The sequence below is a fragment of the Leuciscus leuciscus genome (assembly GCF_965113295.1).
Source record: "Leuciscus leuciscus genome assembly, chromosome: 5".
NCBI classification, from domain to species: Eukaryota; Metazoa; Chordata; class Actinopteri; order Cypriniformes; family Leuciscidae; genus Leuciscus; species Leuciscus leuciscus.
The window spans coordinates 17,274,519-17,294,503 of record NC_138729.1 but is presented as its reverse complement, the minus strand read 5'-3'; the positions used below and the strand labels follow the sequence as shown (position 1 = coordinate 17,294,503).

Below are 19,985 nucleotides of genomic sequence, written 5' to 3'. Positions count from 1 at the left end.
ATGGCAGTACTTATATTAACTAACATAAACAAAGATTTATAATACTGTAACAAATGTTAGTTCATGTTAGTTAATACATTAATGTTTACAAATGAGACATTGTAGTGTTACCATATTTGTAATAATCTTTTTAAATGGATGGATTTTAATTTGTGTCAAATTTATAGAATTATATAGCCTGGTTAAAACCAGACCATTCTCAGTAGTAACTGAGTTATGGTCTGGCAAAGCTTCATTAATAACTCATTTCCAAAGGGGCGTCAACAACGGACGTCGCTCAAATGCCTCTGTGCGCAATTGGATAGACCTAAAACCAATCAGAGCGATCGTCATCGTGTAAAGCCATATGCTGCGTACCAGTTCGCCTAAGTTACACTACGCCATAAAAGTATGTACTCTTTTTGTGAGGAAAAGGTATTTACTTTTGAATGTGTAGCAAAAAAGTAGGTAAGCTTTGGGACATACTACTTCATCATCTTTATCGGACGGATCTGTCGCGTGCATCCTGTCACGTAAACTGCCCTGTCAATCATCTTGTCACAGTTAAAATCCTCTATTAAATCTAATTTAATTTCCTACCGTTTCGGAGAGAAATGTAGTAGCACGTTCATCTGCCAGTGGGTCTTTCATGGAGACTGTCCTCATGTGTTTGCTATTTGAATATAATAATGCATTTAAAAGTTGATGCGCTTCACCAACGGACGTCGCTCAAATGACTCTGGGCGCAATTGGATAGACCTAAAACCAATCAGAGCGATCGTCATCGTGTAAAGCCCGCCTCAACGTTTCTGATTGGTGCCGCGATTTCGACAGATTAGAAATGGGCTTGAATGAGCTCTTTGCCAGACTACTTGCAGAGCAAATCTAAATTTGCCGAAAGTTGTCTGGGTTTTCCCAGGCTAAGAATTATACTTATTACAGTGAAAATCTCTCCAATGAGACTTTTTAAATGTTCCTGAAAGGCTATATTTATGTGGAAAGAGTATGAACACGTTCTCTTTGTACACTGACTTCACCTCTCCGTAAAGGAAGAAGCTTGTTTTCCAGGATATCTCGTGCATCAGTTCCTTCATCCATTAGATCCAATTTAGTGATCACACCTATAGTTCTCATACCTGTTCAGAAACACACACACACACACACACACACACACACACACACACGTGATCAGGAACAGTTTTAAAAGAAAAGAACTTTAAAAATCTCACATCAAGATATGTCTGAAATTTTGCAATTATTTTAGAACAAGTGTCAGTCACTGTTGGATGACAACCCACCCTGAGGGTCAACCTCCTTGGCAATCTTGAGGGCATCTGAGTTGGCCAGGTCAGAGTTTGCAGGAGACACAGCCAGCAACAAGCAGTTATCCTTAGTCACAAACTGCATTAGCATCTCCCTGATCTGGAACTCAATGTCGGCCGGCTGGTCACCTACAGGCACTTTGGTCATACCAGGCAAGTCCACGAGGGTGAGATTCAGGACTGGCGAAGAGAAGGGGTGACATGATTTGACAATGCATGCTTATATGTAACAGAATATGTAGATCTGATCATGTTAAAATAATTTCTCTGTATGTGCATGAATGAAGGTACCATGAGGTGAATAGACGCGTAGATTGATAGGGACAGGTGAAATGCCTTTGTTTTGGCCGGTGATGCGATCTGTCTCTGCCTCAATCTCCTGACGAACCTCATCGAAATCAGTAAACTTCTTCCCCTTGCAATGCAGAAACTCGGCATGTTCTGGAAATAAGCAATTAGGAAAGGCATTTTAATATTAGCTTTGCATTCCATATTAGCTTTGCCTTAAAAACATGCATTTAAAACTAGAGCAAGGGTTTCTCAACTCTGGCTCTCAATGACCACTTTCCTGCAGAGTTTAGCTCCAACCCTAATCAAACACACCTGAACAAGCTAATCAAGGTCTTCTTCAGGATTAATTGAAAGTTATAGGCTGTGTCCGAAATTGCCACCTATACCCTTAAAGGGATAGTTAGGCCAAAAATGATATTAAACCCATGATTTACTCACCCTCAAGCCGTTCGAGATGCATATGTCAATCATTTTTCAGATGAACATATTTTCAGTTATTTTTGAAAATGTCTTAGATCTTTCAGTGGCTATAATGTCAAGTCCCAAAAATGTGCATGCATCCTTCACAAAAGTAATCCATCCGGCTCCAGGGGGATAAACGAAGGCGGTTTTGTCGTAAAAATATACATATTTAAAACTTTATAAATGAAAATTACTGGCTTCCGGCAACGGTCGACGCGCGTTCACGGGAGATGGATGCCGGCGTATGACGTAGCGTAGCGTTCGTTCTATGTCACGACAGTTCCTACGCTACGTTTCTATGCTATTGACATATGCATCTCGAACGGCTTGAGGGTGAGTAAATCATGGGTTTAATATCATTTTTGGCCGAACTATCCCTTTAAATAGGGCACTATTTGAGGGGACAGCCATTTGTAGTGGTGCCCGAAAAATTAGTGGACATTACTGAGTGCACTTATTCAAATCCACAATCCACCGCAATAACAAGTGTACAACTGATGTAAGCGCAATGGCTATAGAATACCCATAATGCACTGTGACGGTCACGCCGAATGAATTCCTACGTCTGACCAGAAAATTGCGTCCGCAGCTGAATCATCCATTTTCCAAACCGCTGGTCCAATGTGGCTACAGCGTAATATCATACAGGTTTAATAATTCCTTTTTACTTAATTAAGTTGTTTAAATAAAGCTGCAGTTTCGTGCTCTAGCAGTTAATAAACAGAACTGCATGCATCTTGCTGAAGAACATTGTAGTCAGAGCTACTTCTCTCTGTTTATGTCTACGCCAAGTCACGCAGGTACTCCGCAGCGGTATGACCCGAACCAATCTAAAATAGTCATAATATAAACACTTATTATAGGTGTACCATAGTGATTCAAGATAAGACAAAAACACGGTTTGGAAAATGGATTCATGATGTGCACGTTTACTATATGAATTAAGTACATTTTGAACAACAAAAATGTACGGACTGTAGCCTCAAAGGAATAGTTCACTTAAATATGAAAATTCTATCATCATTTACTCACTCTCAAGTTATTTTAAACCTGTATGAATTTATTTCTTCTGCTGAACACAAAAGAAGATATTTTGAAGAAAGTCGGTACAGTTGATGGACCCCATTGACTTCCATAGTATTTTTTTTTTTTGGAAGTCAATGGGGTCCATCAAGTGTCTGGTTACTGACATTTTTCTAAATATATTATTTTGTGTTCAGCAGAAGAAAGTCATACAGGTTTGAAACAACTTGAGGGTGAGTAAATGATGACAGAAGTTTCATGTTTAAGTAAACTTTTCCTTTAAGGTTTAAACATGCTAGTTTCCATGATAGAGTTAAAGATAATCTTTTCATTACTACTGGAGCCAGTTTGCTAAGTTTCAAATAATTACAGCGAGCACAAATTATGCAAAAGCGGCAGCCCTTCCGGCGAACTCAGTTGGATACTCAGGGAATATTGAATGAGAGTATAGGGGTCGATTTCAAACACGAGGATAGGCAGGTGAGTTTGATCAAGGTTGGAGCTAAACTCTGTAGGAGGGTGGACCTTGAGAGCCAGAGTTGAGAACCCCTGCTAGAGAGTTTGTTTTTTTAGTGTTCTTCTAGAATTTTTACCAGTAGGGCAGTTGACCAGCTGCAGCACTAGGGGGCGCCGAGTGACAATACCAGAGCCACGAGGCAGAAAGTCCCTAAAAAAGAAGATGAGGCAGCATTCATTGAGTCAAATTTAGTTTTTGTATGCAAACGACTATATTAAAGTGCATTTCTAGCATACAAATATAACATGGAGAGACCATGTAATATTACATTTTCTTTTTAAATCGTAAGTTTAAATAATCAATTAAAATGATAAAATAATAAAATAAGTCATGCTGCTGCTTTTATGAATCAATAAAAAGTAATATTAATTAAATAATGTGAATAAAAACTCAGTTTTTAATCTAATGATGACTCTAAGTGTATGTTCACACTAAAAACAGCTCATCGTGAAAACCAGATGTACTGACTTAATTTAAAAAAAATGCCAGTGCTACTGCTGCCCTAGCAGCTGTGTGCATAACCCATTGTTGTACTTGTTCTAGATTTTAGAGGCATTAGTGCAATTTTTCATACATGGATGTTGCCTGTATATTTGCAACTATAAGCCTTCCTTGGCAATGAGACATTTGGATACAGGGTTGGAGAAAGGTGTGTGAGAAAGTGCTGTATGAGTTTCTGGCCATTAGGCAGAAGTGCTTCCAAAATTAGTGGTTATGCTTAGAAAGAAAAAAACATGTAATTGCATTTCACTACTGACCTCAGCTTTTATGGATTTCCAAGACTGGATGTTTAAAATAGCCTCTTCACGATCTAATCTCACAATCGAACTTTTTAGGTAGCTAATTTAATTGGTGTTTCTTTTTACAGTCCAATTATGTAATTCATATTGACAGTGTTAAAATAATAAAGCAATCATGATGGTTATGTACAGGTATCCTATCATAATAGCCTCTCATATTATCTCTGATCAGCTTCTTTGATTCTCCAATAAACTGCAAAATGGCAGATATTAAAAATTAAAAAATAGTTTGCAGTGTGATGAAGATGTTTGTATAATTAGTAAATAGGGCAATAGACTGTTTATTTTAGGACTGCTATGAATTAATTAAGTGCTCTAGTTGTCCATATCCATACAGCCCATATTTTACAAGATGCAGTTCAAGGAATACATAGCCTACATAGTACATACATACACAAATGCATATATACAGTAGTGGCCAAAAGTGATGCCCGGCCAAGGAAAATTGACATCTTCACCCTTTATTAAAATATTGTTACAAATTTGTTATAAATTTTGTACGCATAATGCGTAGTTGTGCTTAGAGTCAAATGTTTTATTCGTGATACTTTTTGGCCAGGCTGTCATTCAAAGAAATTATGAACACATGCAAAAACTTTTTAAAATAAAAATAAAACCTGTAGCTTTAGTTCAGTAGCTTTTTTTCTTTGTTTTTGCCAAATAGTTTTGTAAAATAAACACCTTAACCAAGTTTAGTGTTTTGTTCTTCCCTCATCTTTAAAATATTTTAAAGATCTAAAATATTTTCCTCATATTTTTGTGTAAATTACGGTTTTATCCCCTCTGGACATTATTTTGGTCACTACTGTATATGCCGTTTAAATTGTTTGGTCTGTAAGATTTTTTTTATGCATTTTTCCCAAAAATACAGTAAAAACAGTAATATTGTGAAATATTATTTGTTACAATTTAAAATAACCGCTTTCCATTTGAATATATTTTACAATGTAATTTAGTGACAAAGCTGAATTTTCAGCATCCTTACTCCAGTCTTCAGTGTCACATGATAATATGATCATAATAATATTATAATAATCTAATATGCTGATTTTGTGCTCAACAGTTGTTTATTACTGCTTAATATTTGATGAATGGATGAATTGTTTTTGTAACAATGTAAATCTTTTTACTGTCACTTTTGATTAATTTAATGCATTCCCGATTTTTATTTATTCATTTATTTTTTGCTTCAAACTAAAGTTTGTAATGTTGTTGATGTCTGATTGATTCAACGGTTAGAACCATGACCTCTGAAAAAATAGGTGGCCACTCTTGCACTCTATTTTTATTAATTTTTTTAAAGCAGTCTAAAACTAAAACCTAACGTTTACTAGGACACATGACCATCTTAATGCTGCACTTCCCATTATTGACACACACACAAGCTGTGTCCCAGTTCAGAGGCTGCATCCTTCGAAGGCCGCAAAGGTCGGACCGCGAGTTGTTAAATGGGATGGTGTAGCGTAAGGAGGACTGTTCTTGTTGCCTAGAAACTGTAACAACTGCCGTTGATGAGTGGCAGTAACGTTTATACTGGACTTTTTTGAAAGTTATATTCAACTAAAAACAAAACAGGGTTCACAAACTGTCTAAATACGTTTACCATGGTCCATTTATGTATATAATAAAGAGTATAAAATATAATTCCATATTAGTAAGATATAAGTCCACATTTGGACCACTTTAAAATGTATTTTTATCTTTACATTTGTATCATTAGATATTTAGGTAAGCTGAAACCCCATAATTATGTTTAAAAGGGTAATTAAGCAAGTTCTCTGAAAAGTTCCCTTCATCACTGGCGCGCAATGGCCGCAAAGGATCCATCTGTTGTATCCTTCATTTCACAGGAAACGAAAGACGCATTTGGAGGCCGCATTTGAAGGAGCCTTCGAATTGGGACAGCCTTCGTCGCGCCGTGGTGACGCAATTGGCATTCCAATGCGGCCTTTTGAAGGATGCAGCCTCTGAATTGGGAGGCAGCTACAGTGTCTTATCTGCTCTTGCAGGCTGCTTAATGACATTCATACGGCAGCTGGGATAACAAGCTGCTTTCCGCCGGACTGCACCATAATGTAATTGATCGTCACGTCACCATGGTGATAGGGCAAATCAGCATGTGCCACTGTTATAAAACTCCATGTCTCATTCATAATATAGACATCTGTCCAATAAATTGCACCATAAGTGTCAGCGTGAATGAGCTCATGTTCATTCAACTGTATGATACGCTGCAACTGATTCCAAAGTCCAAAGAGCAGTTTGTCTGCGAGGAAATGAATCAAGTAAGAAACATAAGCAAAGCTATTTTGAAGAACTGTTTTCCATACAATGAAAGTCAATGAGGGTCAAAATAAAATTGCACCCAATTCACATTCATTCTATAAATAGATAAAGAAAGAAAGAAAGAATTTTCTTCTTTGGAAGATATTTCAAAAGTAAACAGACTTAGGTTTATTTCATTTTAAAGAAGACCCTTGGCAGATTATTGTTGAGGTAAAAAAAAGTTTGAAAAGTGAAACAAAACAAAAAAGTTAAGGTTTAAATTTATGAAAATAATTGTATATAAAATATATTTTATAAAACATGTTAAACTCAAAATCTACTAGAAACTCAAAGCCATACATCTAAATAAGTTGTTATTCTAAATTTGAAGTTGATATCTCAAAAAATGAGATTTCAGTAAGATTTTGTTTGGGTGCAGTACCAAATTTTCCCCATTAGAAGCCAGCGAAGTACACACAGTGGTTGGACACCCACACAATTATAGCCGATAATGTATCAAGTTTTTTCTATAGGAACGCTTCCGCTTGTCTGAAGCATGTGTCCAAACACGGCAATCTTATTGGCTGAATGTATGGATGTTGTGTTGTGATGTAGTGTAGCGCCTCACCATTCTATAAATAGATGCCAGAAACAGCTTATTTGTCTTTAGAAGCCATATGTTTTTTGAGCACGTGTCTGCAATCCTCCATTGTGTTGTGTGTCTGTGAAATCAGTCAGGAGTTATTCTATCCAGTGGTAGGGTTGAGTTACAGAAAGTGTGTGACGCCAAATAAGGGAAAGTATAGTTAGACCATATAAAGAGACCAATATGCTCAATGAAGACCAGGAGTCAAAGTTGAGGTACAAGAAGTTGACAGCCAAAGCGTATCCCTCTCTAGCCCTCCCTCGTAAGGACAGGAGGGCAGGGAGATCCGAGCAGTTCAGGTTGCCTAAGGGTAGATCTGATTTAAGAGAACTGATCTTCACGATGGCAGCCAAAAAAAGTCCTGACGCTTCGGGCCTGGTCCAGTTCAGTTTGCCTCCCGTCCACCTCGTTTCCAAGGCATGGTGGTAACGAAAGTGTGCCAGGAACGAGACAAAGTATTCCTCAAAGACGAACAGTGCACTCTTCTGGCAAAAGAGGTAATAGAGCATGTACCCCTGCCAGAAAGAGACACAGGGTTTTACAGTTGGTATTTTAAAGTACCCATAAAAGATAGGGGTTTGCATCCAATTTTAGATATACAGGGCCTGAACCGTACTCTTCTGACATACAGGTTCAGGATGTTAACTGTGAAACTAATAGTGCCACAAATTCAAGAATTGGTTTGTTACTATAGATCTAAAGGACGCATTCTTTCGAATTTAGATCTTGCCAGAACACAAGAAGTTTCCCAGGTTTGCTTTCAAGGGGCAAAGCTTACTAATATAGAGTACTTCCTTTTGGCCAAGCTCTGTCCCCATGAACGTTCACCGATGCTATGGTGCATGGATGCTGCTCTGGCTCCTCTGTCAAGTCAAGTCAAGTCAAGTTTATTTGTATAGCGCTTTTCACAATACAGATTGTATCAAAGCAGCTTCACAGTATTAAATTAAAATAATACAACAAAGTTTGTTTCAAGAGGAATTTATTGATTGATAAAATTAAATTAAATATCCCCAACTGAGCAAGCCAAAGGCAACAGTGGCAAGGAACCGAAAAACTCCATCAAGTGACCTAATGGTGTCCTAAAACTCCATCAGGTGACCTAATGGAGAAAAAAAAAACTTGGGAGAACCCAGGCTCAGTCGGGGGCCAGTTCTCCTCTGGCATTTATGAGCTAGAGGCCGGATTGTAGTTTGAACTGTAGGATTATATGAATGCCTGGCTGAAGAGATGAGACTTTAATCTAGTTTTAAACTGGGAGAGCGAGTCTGAGCAACGAACAGTATCAGGAAGACTATTCCAGAGTTTTGGAGCCAAATGTGAAAATGCTCTCCCTCCTTTGGTGGTTCTGGATATCCTAGGTATGACCAAAAGCCTTGAATTTAGTGATCTTAAAGAGCGCGATGGATTATAGGGTGATAGAAGATCCGTTAAATAGACTGGAGCTAAGCCGTTTAGGGCTTTATAAGTCAGTAGCAATACCTTGTAATTAATACGGAACTTTATAGGTAACCAATGCAGTGATGATAAAATCGGTGTTATATGATCATATTTTCTTGATCTCGTAAGAACTCTAGCGGCGGCATTTTGGACTAACTGTAGCTTGTTTATTGAGGATGCAGGACAACCAGCTAATAAAGCATTACAGTAATCCAGTCTCGAGGTCATGAATGCATGAACTAACTTTTCTGCATCAGAAACTGATAGCATATTACGTAGCTTAGCAATGTTTCTAAGGTGGAAAAAGGCTGTTTTTGTAACATATGAAATATGATTTTCAAAAGACAGGTTGCAATCGAGTATAACACCCAGGTCTTTTACTGTAGTAGAGGATAAAGTAACAGGACATCCTATGATGTTAAAGTTGTGTTGTGCGAGGCTTTGTGGGCGGTTTTTTGAACCGATAAGTATTACCTCTGTCTTGTCTGGATTTAATAAAAGAAAATGACGCGTCATCCAATCTTTTATATCTTTAACACACTCTGTCAATTTGGAAAATTTAGCGTTTTCATCCGGCCGTGATGAAATATATATTTGAGTGTCATCAGCATAACAATGGAAACTAATTCCATGTTTCCTTATAATATTTCCAAGTGGCATCATATATATTGAAAATAACAGAGGGCCTAATACAGATCCCTGCGGCACTCCATAGTTTACTGGAGTTATGATAGATTTTTCTCCATTTAAATAGACAAAATGGTAGCGGTCAGATAGGTATGATTTGAACCAGCTTAGTGCTTGTCCTTGAACACCAGTATAATTTTGTAGTCGATCTAAGAGTAATGTATGATCTATAGAATCGAACGCAGCACTAAGATCAAGTAAAACTAGTATTGAGATACAGCCTTGGTCAGAAGCTAAAAGTAAATCATTTGTGATTTTAACGAGCGCAGTTTCAGTGCTATGATGCGGTCTGAATCCAGACTGAAACTTTTCATAGATATCATTTTGTTGCAAGAAAGAGCCCAGTTGAGCGGACACCACTTTTTCTAATATTTTAGACATAAATGGAAGATTTGAAATGGGTCAATAATTTGCTAGATTATTATGATCTAATTGTGGTTTCTTAATGAGAGGTTTTATAACTGCCAGTTTAAATGTTCTTGGAACATGACCTAAAGATAAAGACGAGTTAATAATATTGAGGAGAGGCTCTTCCACTACAGGTAACACTTCTTTCAGTAGTTTAGTTGGTATAGGATCTAATAAACATGTTGTTGTTTTAGATGAAGTGATAAGTTTATTTAACTCTTTTTGTTCTATAGTTGTAAAGCACTGTAATTGTTCTTGCCGGGTGATAATTGAAGCTGAATTATAAGGCGCGATTGAAGATTGAACGTTTACAATTGTGGTTCTGATGCTTTCTATTTTCTCAGTGAAGAAGTTCATGAAATCATTACTACTGAACTGTAACGGGATATTTTGTTCGGGTGACGTCTGTTTATTTGTTAGTCTAGCCACGGTGTTAAATAAAAACCTTGTATTGTTTTGGTTGTTTTCTATTAGTTTGCGGAGGTGCTCAGCCCTGGCCGCTTTTAGGGCCTTTTTATAACGTGACATACTGTCTTTCCACGCGATTCTAAAGACCTCTAAATTAGTTTGTTTCCATTTACGCTCTAAAATACGGGTTTCTCTCTTTAGAACATGCGTAGTATTGTTGTACCATGGTGCTTTATTTTTCTCTCTGACCTTTTTTAATTTAATAGGTGCAACCACATCCAATGTTCTAGAGAGAATGGTGCTCATAGTGCTAGTTAGTTCTTCTAGTTCATCTGTTTGTTTGGGTTCAGGCGGCAGCTGAGACAGATTAGATAAGCAATTTGAGAAATTATCTATGGTGGATGGGAGGATTGTTCTGCCTGGTTGATAACGCAACGCCGCATGACATATTACAGCAGTACGTAATATGCAAGTTACCATGTAGTGATCGGTGACTTCATCACTTTGTGGAATGATATCTATATCAGTTGGATCGGTTCCATGTGATATAATTAAATCGAGTGTATGATTAAGACGATGTGTTGGTCCGGTGACGTTTTGCTTGACCCCAAATTAATTTAATAAATCTGTAAACGCAGCTCCTAACGCATCATTTGGATTATCTACGTGTATGTTAAAATCTCCAACAATTAATGCTTTATCGACATTGACTAATAGGTCTGAGAGAAAATCTGCAAACTCTTTTAGGAAATCAGCGTAAGGCCCTGGCGGTCTATATACGGTAGCCAAGGCTAGAGATAATAGGGATGTTTTTCTAACATCTAAGAGCGTAACATTTAGTACAAGTACTTCAAATGAAATAAACGTATAACCCGTTTTCTGAGTAACATTTAGAATATCTCTATAAATGGTTGCAACACCTCCGCCATGACCAATCAGACGGGGCTCATGCTTATAACAGTATCCAGGAGGAGTAGACTCATTAATACCGAAATAACCATTTGGTTTAAGCCAGGTTTCAGTAAGGCAAAGTACATCGAAGCTATTATCTGTGACTATTTCATTTACAATAGCTGCCTTAGGTGTGAGTGATCTAATGTTTAGAAGACCTAGCTTTAGAAATAGTTTTTGTTTACTAATAGCAACATTTTCTGTTTTAATAACAATTAGATTTTTCCTAGATCCTGCATTAGATTTATTATTTGATCTCACTAAACGAGGAATAGACACGGTTTCTATGCAATGTTCTACATTAGTATTTATATCAGTTGAATTGATGCAGCAGAGACTATGATTTGGACTTTTGGTTACTAGTCAAAGGGTATTTAACATTTTGGAGATGTTATCTGACAGAAGATCCGCTCCGAATCTGCTTGGGTGTAAGCCATCAGCACGGAAAAGCCTAGGACGCTCCCAAAACAGATTCCAATTATTTACAAAGAGCAGTTTCTGCTCATTGCACCATGACATTAACCATTCATTTAGCGCAAATAATCTGCTGAACTTTTCATGCCCTAGTCGGTACGTGGGAAGCGGTCCTGACACAATGATCGTTGTTTCAGGCGATGTGCTGCGTACCGTGTCGATTAGATTCCTGAAGTCTTTCTTCAGAATCTCCGTCTGGCGCAGCCTGATGTCGTTCACTCCCGCGTGCAGGACCACAGTTCCGACGCGCTCGTCACTGTTCAGGATCTCAGGAACGCGAGCAGCGATTTCAGAAACACGAGCACCAGGAAAGCAGTGACTGTGCACCTTACTTTTACCTAACGTAGCGTGTGCGTGCCGAACGATGGAATCACCGATGATCACAGCATCGCGTTCTGTTTCGCGTAGAGGGGAGAAGCGGTTTTGTGTGGATAACTCGAAAACCGGGAGGGTCGGAGAAAGTCTTGGTCTAAACCTGACTCGCGTCTTCCGCTGCGGAACCACCCAGGCTTCGTGGTGGCGTGTTGGAGCCAGAGTGAACGATACCATGGCTGATTGCGACCGATGCTGAGGAACGCACGGAGTAGACGCGGTCGGAGTCAGCGGGTTAGTAACGTTAAACACTGATTTGTGTGCATCGGCGCGTGATGTTTCAAGAGCCAAACACCGGTCTCTCAGCTCGGCCTGTCTCAATAAAAGGTCGTGGATCTGTTTCTCAACAGCTTCCAGCTCAGACTGCAGTGCGTGCAGCTCAAATGTGTCCTCACCTGCACCAAAGGGTAGACTAATTACATCTGATATTTTCGCCATTTTAACAGATGGACAGTGAGTTAGCAACGAAGCTACCAGTGATGCTATCAATATTAATACTAATTTATGACTGAAGTCTTGGATATAATCTTGGATATAAAATGTTTGTTTGTAAGTGAGTGTGGAGAAGACGCGTTCAGCCGTGATCCACGGACGTAACCTTTAAGAGTATGCAGCGTTGGATCACTAATAGGCTTGAGACGCGTCTGCTCAACAGTCCGCGTTGTAACTATGAGGTTTGAGCAGTAGTGCTTCTCAGTGAGGAAAAGTAGAAAATGTTCGTTGTAAGCGAGTTTAAAGAGAAAAATCAAGAATTATAAATCAAATCGATAGAGCTCCAAAAACAACAACGCATTAAGACGCAACGCATGATAATAACTCAAGAATTATAAATCAATATTATAATTATAAATCAATAAATCAATTCAAGAATAAAATCAAGAATTATAAATTAAATCGATAGAGCTCCAAAAACAACAACGCATTCAGACGCAACGCATGATAATAACAGGACAAGACATTACTCACCGTGTTTGTTGAGTGTTTCTTACTCACCTGAGCTTTTATGAACTCAAAGGTGCGAGCGCGCGAGAGAAAATAAATAAATAAAAATAGCTGAGCGCACGGGTGGCGCGTTAACAGGCTAGCGAATTACTAGCGTGTTGTGCTAGTAGTAACGGAAGCTAGCGATGTCAGGGTTGGGTAAGCTGTATTTAGTAGTAATATAAACAACTAGAAATTGTAGTAAATGATGGTTCAAAACAAGGAAATACGAGGCTAAGACGGAGCTTACAGCACCGAAGCAAACACACTCACAGCAGGCAGCGAGGCAGAGAGAAAAATCAAGAATTATAAATCAAATCGATAGAGCTCCAAAAACAACAACGCATTCAGACGCAACGCATGATAATAACAGGACAAGACATTACTCACCGTGTTTGTTGAGTGTTTCTTACTCACCTGAGCTTTTATGAACTCAAAGACGCGAGCGCGCGAGAGAAAATAAATAAATAAAAATAGCTGAGCGCACGGGTGGCGCGTTAACAGGCTAGCGAATTACTAGCGTGTTGTGCTAGTAGTAACGGAAGCTAGCGATGTCAGGGTCGGGTAAGCTGTATTTAGTAGTAATATAAACAACTAGAAATTGTAGTAAATGATGGTTCAAAACAAGGAAATACGAGGCTAAGACGGAGCTTACAGCACCGAAGCAAACACACTCACAGCAGGCAGCGAGGCAGACAGGAGCAATCTGCACGGATGCTCTGTGACCACAGGGCATCCGTGTACTCAACTATATCGATGACTGATTGGTATTAGCCCAGTCGGAAGAGCTAGTGGCACGACATTGAGATGTTGTGCATGCTCATGAAGCATTTGGGGCTCAGCTTGAATCTCAAGAAAAGAGTGTGCTTTCTCTAAAACAAAGAAACCACTTTTTTAGGGAACCACTTTTTTGGGGATTCGACCACGATACAGGCACATCTGTCTCCTGCACGTGTAGATTCAATCCTAACCACTGCTAGAGACGTCAAGCTAGTCCAACAGCTTTCCGTTCTGCTAATTCAAAATTATTCCTTTGGGTCTACTGCACATAAGACCTCGTCAATTCTGACTCAAGAGCAGAGGTTTCCATCCTCTGAATCATCCTTCCAGTGTCGTAAAAGCCACGACAGTGGACATCGTGCTCTTCAGCTTTGAAAGACAGCAGGATTCCTCAACAGAGGCCTGGAACTAGGGGCGTGTGACGGATGCCTCTCTCACAGGCTGGGGTGCGGTTCTCGATGGCCGAACAGCCTTTGAAATGCGGTCATCGAGCAGCGCATCTCGCATTGGATCACTGATGCTATCACCCTCTCTACGAGGCGTGTGGTATGGCTTTGCCTCTAGAGGTCAGGGCTCACTCCACTAGAAGTATGGCCTCTTCCAAGGCACTTGCTAGGGGTATAATACTTCATGATGTACAGTATGTGCTGCAGCAGGTTGGTCCTCTCCACACACATTTATCAGGTTTTATAGATTAGAAACTGATTCAATCCTAGGTTCTCGAGTCCTTCAGGGTTGATCCAAGTCAGAGTCGGCACTCAACAAACGTCCCTTGTTGGCAGGCTCTTCCCAGGGAGTGGCGGAGTTGGTATGTAAGTTCCCATAGTGTTAACAAGGGCTGTCATGATATCAGATTTTTCTGATACACGATTATCGTGGCCAAAAGAATAGACTATGTATCGCGATATCTACAGAAATTCTGAAAAAATGTAAAATAAATAATGCAGTCAAGTAGAAATGAAAAAGAAATTATATTTTATAGTACTATATACAGTGATAAAGGCTATGTTGATTGGCATTGCAATATTAGTATACATTATCTTTATGAAAAGACCCTATTACTAATGAGTTTCACTTGTGGACTAACTGTGCAAGGGCACCCTTGAGCATCGACAATGAATGAAACATTAATTCAATGTGAGAGTTTAGCACTCCATACTGCTCACATCATCCTATTTGGGGTTTAAAAAAAGAATAAAAAAAGCCTGCTTTCTAAAGATATTTGAAGTAAATGTAGGATAATCCATGTTTCTATCCAAATGAGCACACTTTTAGATTAAAGCCAGGGGGATGTAAATAAAATAACACACAGAAAGGTGTCAGCAGTTAACAGGTTAATGTAACATTTCCTGTTTCAGGACTAGCAAAATAATGGCAACTTACTCTCTGTACAGTGGCCAAATCTGAAAGATAACGGCGGCGGAGGTGGGTGAAGAGGTTGGTTTTGCCCCCTTTTGCTCTCTCTGTTGATCGTCAAATCCTGCAGACTGGGCTAATTAATGAGTAGGCTACATTTTCGTGGAATTCAATAAACTTCCACACTGGCAGGATAACTTTGAGTGCGAGTAGAGTGTCTCGTCTGACATATCCGACGACTGCGTGCTGTGACTGCTAGTGTTTTATGACAAATGGCAACCAGCGTATAATATTATCATGCCTGTCCTATTCATTTGAAATATCATGGTTATCGTCAATACGTCTCTGGTTACATATGTAACTTGGTTCTCTGAGAGGGGAATGAGACACTGTGTCGCGTTGCCACGGCCCGGTTTTGCCTGTGTGTCTCCATCAGACAAACTGAATCTGTCAACTGTCAACACACATTTCTGGAATCTATTTCTGGACTCTGTGAGACACTACACTACGCCACAACGTCCATATGTTCAGCCATGCTTTTATTCAGCAAAGATTTATTTAATTGATAGAAAATGACAGTAAAGACATGTATAATGTTACAAACAATTTCTATTTCATTTCAACTTTCTATCTGAACTTTAAGTTGTATTTATTTGTGCTATTGCTAATTTGCCTATTTATTGTTATTGTATTACTGAAAATGTTTGGAATTTATATTAGTTAATCTAGCATATTAGTTAGTTGCTGCTGATTTTTTATTATTTTTATTTATTTATTTTATGGTATTCAGCTGCAACAGAATGTTTTGCACAAAAAAAAAAAGAATAAATGTGTTTAATATCTAAATGTTTGACTTCAATTTATTCCTTTTTTTTTTTTACCATATCGGAATCGAAACTGGGAATCGATAAGAATTGGAATTGATAAGCAGAATCAGAATTGGAAATGGAATTGCTAAAATTCTAACGACACCCAACCCTACTGCCATCCCAACGCTATCTCACGACCAATTCGTACGAATTTGTACGAATGATAAAAAGTTGGCTAATTCGTACTAATTCGTACGACCTCACTCGTACGAATTTGTACGATTTGTCTAAACCCACGTGATGGGTAGGTTTAGGGGCGGGGTCAGGGGTAGGTCATTCGTATGAATTCATACGAATTGGCAAATTCGTCAAATATGTACGATTTTGCAAAAATCTTACTAATTCGTACGAGTCAGGTCGTATGAATTCGTACGAATAAGCCACCTCGTAGAATTTGTACGTTTTCCCGTGAGATCGGGTTGGCCATCCATACACTTTTAAAGAAGAAGAAGAAGAAGAAGGCAATAGGGTACAAGTAATTGTGTGGCCTCTTGGTTCATGACATGACATAATAGTAACTAAATCAAGACAGAGCCACCTCCACATATTTTTAAAGAACTGTCCTTGGTCCTGAAAACAAGCAGAGCTCATCAGGCTAAGTGCCAGACACAAAATAATTATGCTGTTACGAGATAAAGGATGTTAATAAGTAAACCTGTTTAAGAAGCGTGAGGCAAATTTAGGCTTGTAGAGAATAAGACATGCAATAAGACAACAAGAATCCAATTCTCTGACTAACCTTCTAATATTAACATACTCATTTGGGGTCAATAAGTTATGTTTTTAAAAGGAATTAATACTTTTTATTCAGCAAGGATTCATTACACTGACTAAATGTGACAGTAAAGACTTTTCTACAAATATATATTTTTATATATTCATCAAATAATTCTGAAAATGTATCACAAACATTTTAAGCAGCACAACTGTTTTCTGAATTGATATTAATAAGAAATGCTTCTTGAGCACCAAGGATCATGTCACAGTGAAGACTGAAAATTCTGCTTTTTCCAACATAGGGATAAATTACATTTGAAAATATATTAAAAAAATAGAAAACAGTTCATTTGAATTGTAATAATATTTCACAATATAACTCTTTTATTACATTTTTGCTCAAATAAATTGCAGCATTGGTGAAAGATTTAAAAAATCTTACAGGCCCCAAACTTTTGAACGTTTATTTATTTATTTACATACCAGCAACATTATGCTTAATTATGAAAAATAGCAATTTCAATTTAACACAATTTTAATCTTAAACAATCCTATAAAGAAACAGTTCACATACAATTCAAATTTTGTCATAATTTAGGTCTTACTCTGTCAGGGTTCTGTCACTTCAGCCTGGTTTATTCTTGGTTTTGTGACAGAGCCCTGACACTCCTGTATTGTCTTTTCTTTGTGTGAGCGTTGACATGAGTTGTCTCTCGTGTGAGCGCATTGTGTGTTTATTCACTCGCCGTTGGATCTTGTCCCGTGTGTTTTGTGAGTGCTGGTTTGTTTTCATTTTTGTTTATTTATGCCATTTGCTCTCCTGTCTATTTATTGTCTTAACCCTGCACATCTGATTATTGGTTAACTTTCCCCACCTGTCCTCTGTGTACCCCTGGTATTAAGATGCGTTTTGGTCATTTGCATCCCAAGTGGAGAATGCTAAATACAGGTGTAAATGGGGTCTAAAATGTTTTGAGCTTGTCCACTTTCAACCACTTCCAGAAGTAGTCAAAAATGCATTCGGTCGGATTGATTTCGTTGTGTAAACGCTCATGTGGTCGAATTTGTTTAAGAAACCACAAAAAAAACACACTTTCTCTCCGCCTGCTGACGGGATTTAAACTTTGTCGGCTAAAGACCCAAATTTGGTAAGATGAAAATCGTACCAAGCACTCTCCCCATTCCATGGTCTTGAGAAACATGAGAGCTGCTGCTCTCCGTATGTTTGTTTTATCGTCTCCTTTCGCATTCATATGTAAATTGTGCGAGCTTATTTTGTCCATTAGATCGAAAGAAAACATACATTTACCCTCTCCTCAAAGAAATCAGTACAGAAGTGGTTGAAAGGGGACAAAAGAGATGAATTAAAACAGCAGGTTTAAACGGGTATGTGTCTCCCTCATCTACTTGTGATCTGATTGACCAAAACGCATCTTAATGCCAGGTGTAAACAGGGCCTAAGGTACCCTCATGTGTCATTATCCTGCCATGTCTCTCTGCCTGTCTTGTTTTCCCCCACGGGGTAGATTTTGTTTGTTTTTGTTTTATTGTTATTAATAAAAAGCCCAGTGCTCTGCATGAGTCCTCATCCTCATCCTTCACCAAACCCTGGCATACTCAGCCTAATGTTGTTCTGTATGACTTTCTTCCATGGAACACAAAAGGAAGAATGACAGCTTCAGTCACCATTCACTTTCATTGTATAAAGAAAAGAAAGAAATGCAATCATCACAAGTTTAGAACAACATGGTGGTTTGTAAACGATGTCAGGGTGAACTATAACTTTAAAGGATTGTTATTTGGTTCCAATTTATGCACAAAATTCCATCAGCATTCCTCAAAGATTTTGACTAAGGACTAGGGTGAACAGAAAACAAAAAGCAGGGAAGATAGGCCCTGTGGCTCACATTTGACCCTCTGGTACCCGATACGAGCGACCAGTGAACATTAAACCGTGGACTTAGGTCCCTTTTATCACAGCGGCCTCTGAATGCCTTTATATCTTGTGTTTATCTTCAACCAAACCATGAAAATCAAATGGAAACATAATAACATTATCTGAGGTATACGTAATTAGCTGTTACTCTAGACCTTAAATATTACACAATACTTCACACAAAGATCCTTTCTCTTCCTAATATACATAAGCTCGCTCGCGCATATGATGCCCAAGAATGCTGTTGTTTGGTGAAGATAGGCAGCTCGCTAGTATGATGGCCTCGCGAGGACACACACGTCAGCCATGAGCATCATTCATGTCACTCTCCTTCACGAGGCTGCTGCCAAAAGATGTTGTCCATGTCGAGAGGCTGAGTTAAGTTTGCATGTTTTACATTAAGTTTTACATTAAGTAAATCATGGTCAAATAAATGTATTTAGTCAGTTAAGCATCAATGTATAACAAATTCTCCTGTTTTATAAGCGTAACCTGCCTAAAAACAGATGAGCTCCTCACTGTCATTCATAATATTCTCTCTATATTATTATAACATTGGTTTTGGTGCACATGCATTATAGCCTTAGTGATAACTGCAAATGCTTGTGTCCCGTTCAAGAGCAATTAATGATACAGGGATAGTGGATGTCACGATGGATGTAGAGTGATGCTGTCCATATATGTCATCAGTCACTTACTTCCCAACGAAGTTCTCCAATACCGAGCTTTTCCCAGCACTCTGGCCACCGACCACCGCGATCTGAGGAAGGTCCATGTTGGCATTTTGTCCGATGGCAGAGAAAGCATCCTGCAGTCTGTTTACCAGAGGAATCAAGTCCTCCATTCCCCGATTGCCCATCGTGTGAGATAAATAATAGACTCTATTTCACAGTGACTAAAATGGTGTAATTGACCATGAACTGAGACCTCATTTGCAGGCCTCGCAATATCTAAAAGCTGTCCTTTGATGCGTTTCCTTTAATTTTCCAGGCACCTTGGCGAATGGACGTCCTCTCTACGCGCTGCTCCCTGCCTGTTCTTTTCACTACTGTCTGCGGGAGTGATGCGGTGATGAAGCGCTGGATACTGCGATACCGTCTCCAGCCACTGGGGGCGCATTGCATGCTGAAATTATATCGTTCCAATGTTTGTGATAATTTCACCGGACTTTCTGTGAAAAGTATAATTTTCAATGTGATTATAAGCAATATCATAAGGTTTTGAATTGTATTCCAAAGGCCTTTCCTCTGTTGGTAAGATATACAGCGCCCAATGTAACTGAAGCTCTTCATATACCATCT

General features: G+C 38.7%; 1 protein-coding gene across 7 annotated transcripts in view; it reads right to left on the bottom strand.

The window, feature by feature from the left end:
* dnm1b (dynamin 1b) overlaps positions 1–19,748 on the bottom strand; it is a 68,971-nt gene extending 49,223 nt beyond the window's left edge. For all 7 annotated transcript variants that reach the window (XR_014206050.1, XR_014206051.1, XM_082169731.1 and 4 more), the window contains exons 1-5: positions 19,383–19,748; positions 3,671–3,744; positions 1,593–1,742; positions 1,278–1,481; positions 1,017–1,115 (exon numbers count right to left, since the gene is read on the bottom strand). Coding sequence is in view for 5 of the 7 variants with exons in the window: in XM_082169731.1 (XP_082025857.1) it covers positions 1,017–1,115; positions 1,278–1,481; positions 1,593–1,742; positions 3,671–3,744; positions 19,383–19,543 (688 nt within the window). In the remaining 2 variants the exon portion in view is untranslated. The remainder of the gene's footprint in view (positions 1–1,016; positions 1,116–1,277; positions 1,482–1,592; positions 1,743–3,670; positions 3,745–19,382) is intronic.
* Between the last annotated feature and the right edge of the window lie 237 nt (positions 19,749–19,985).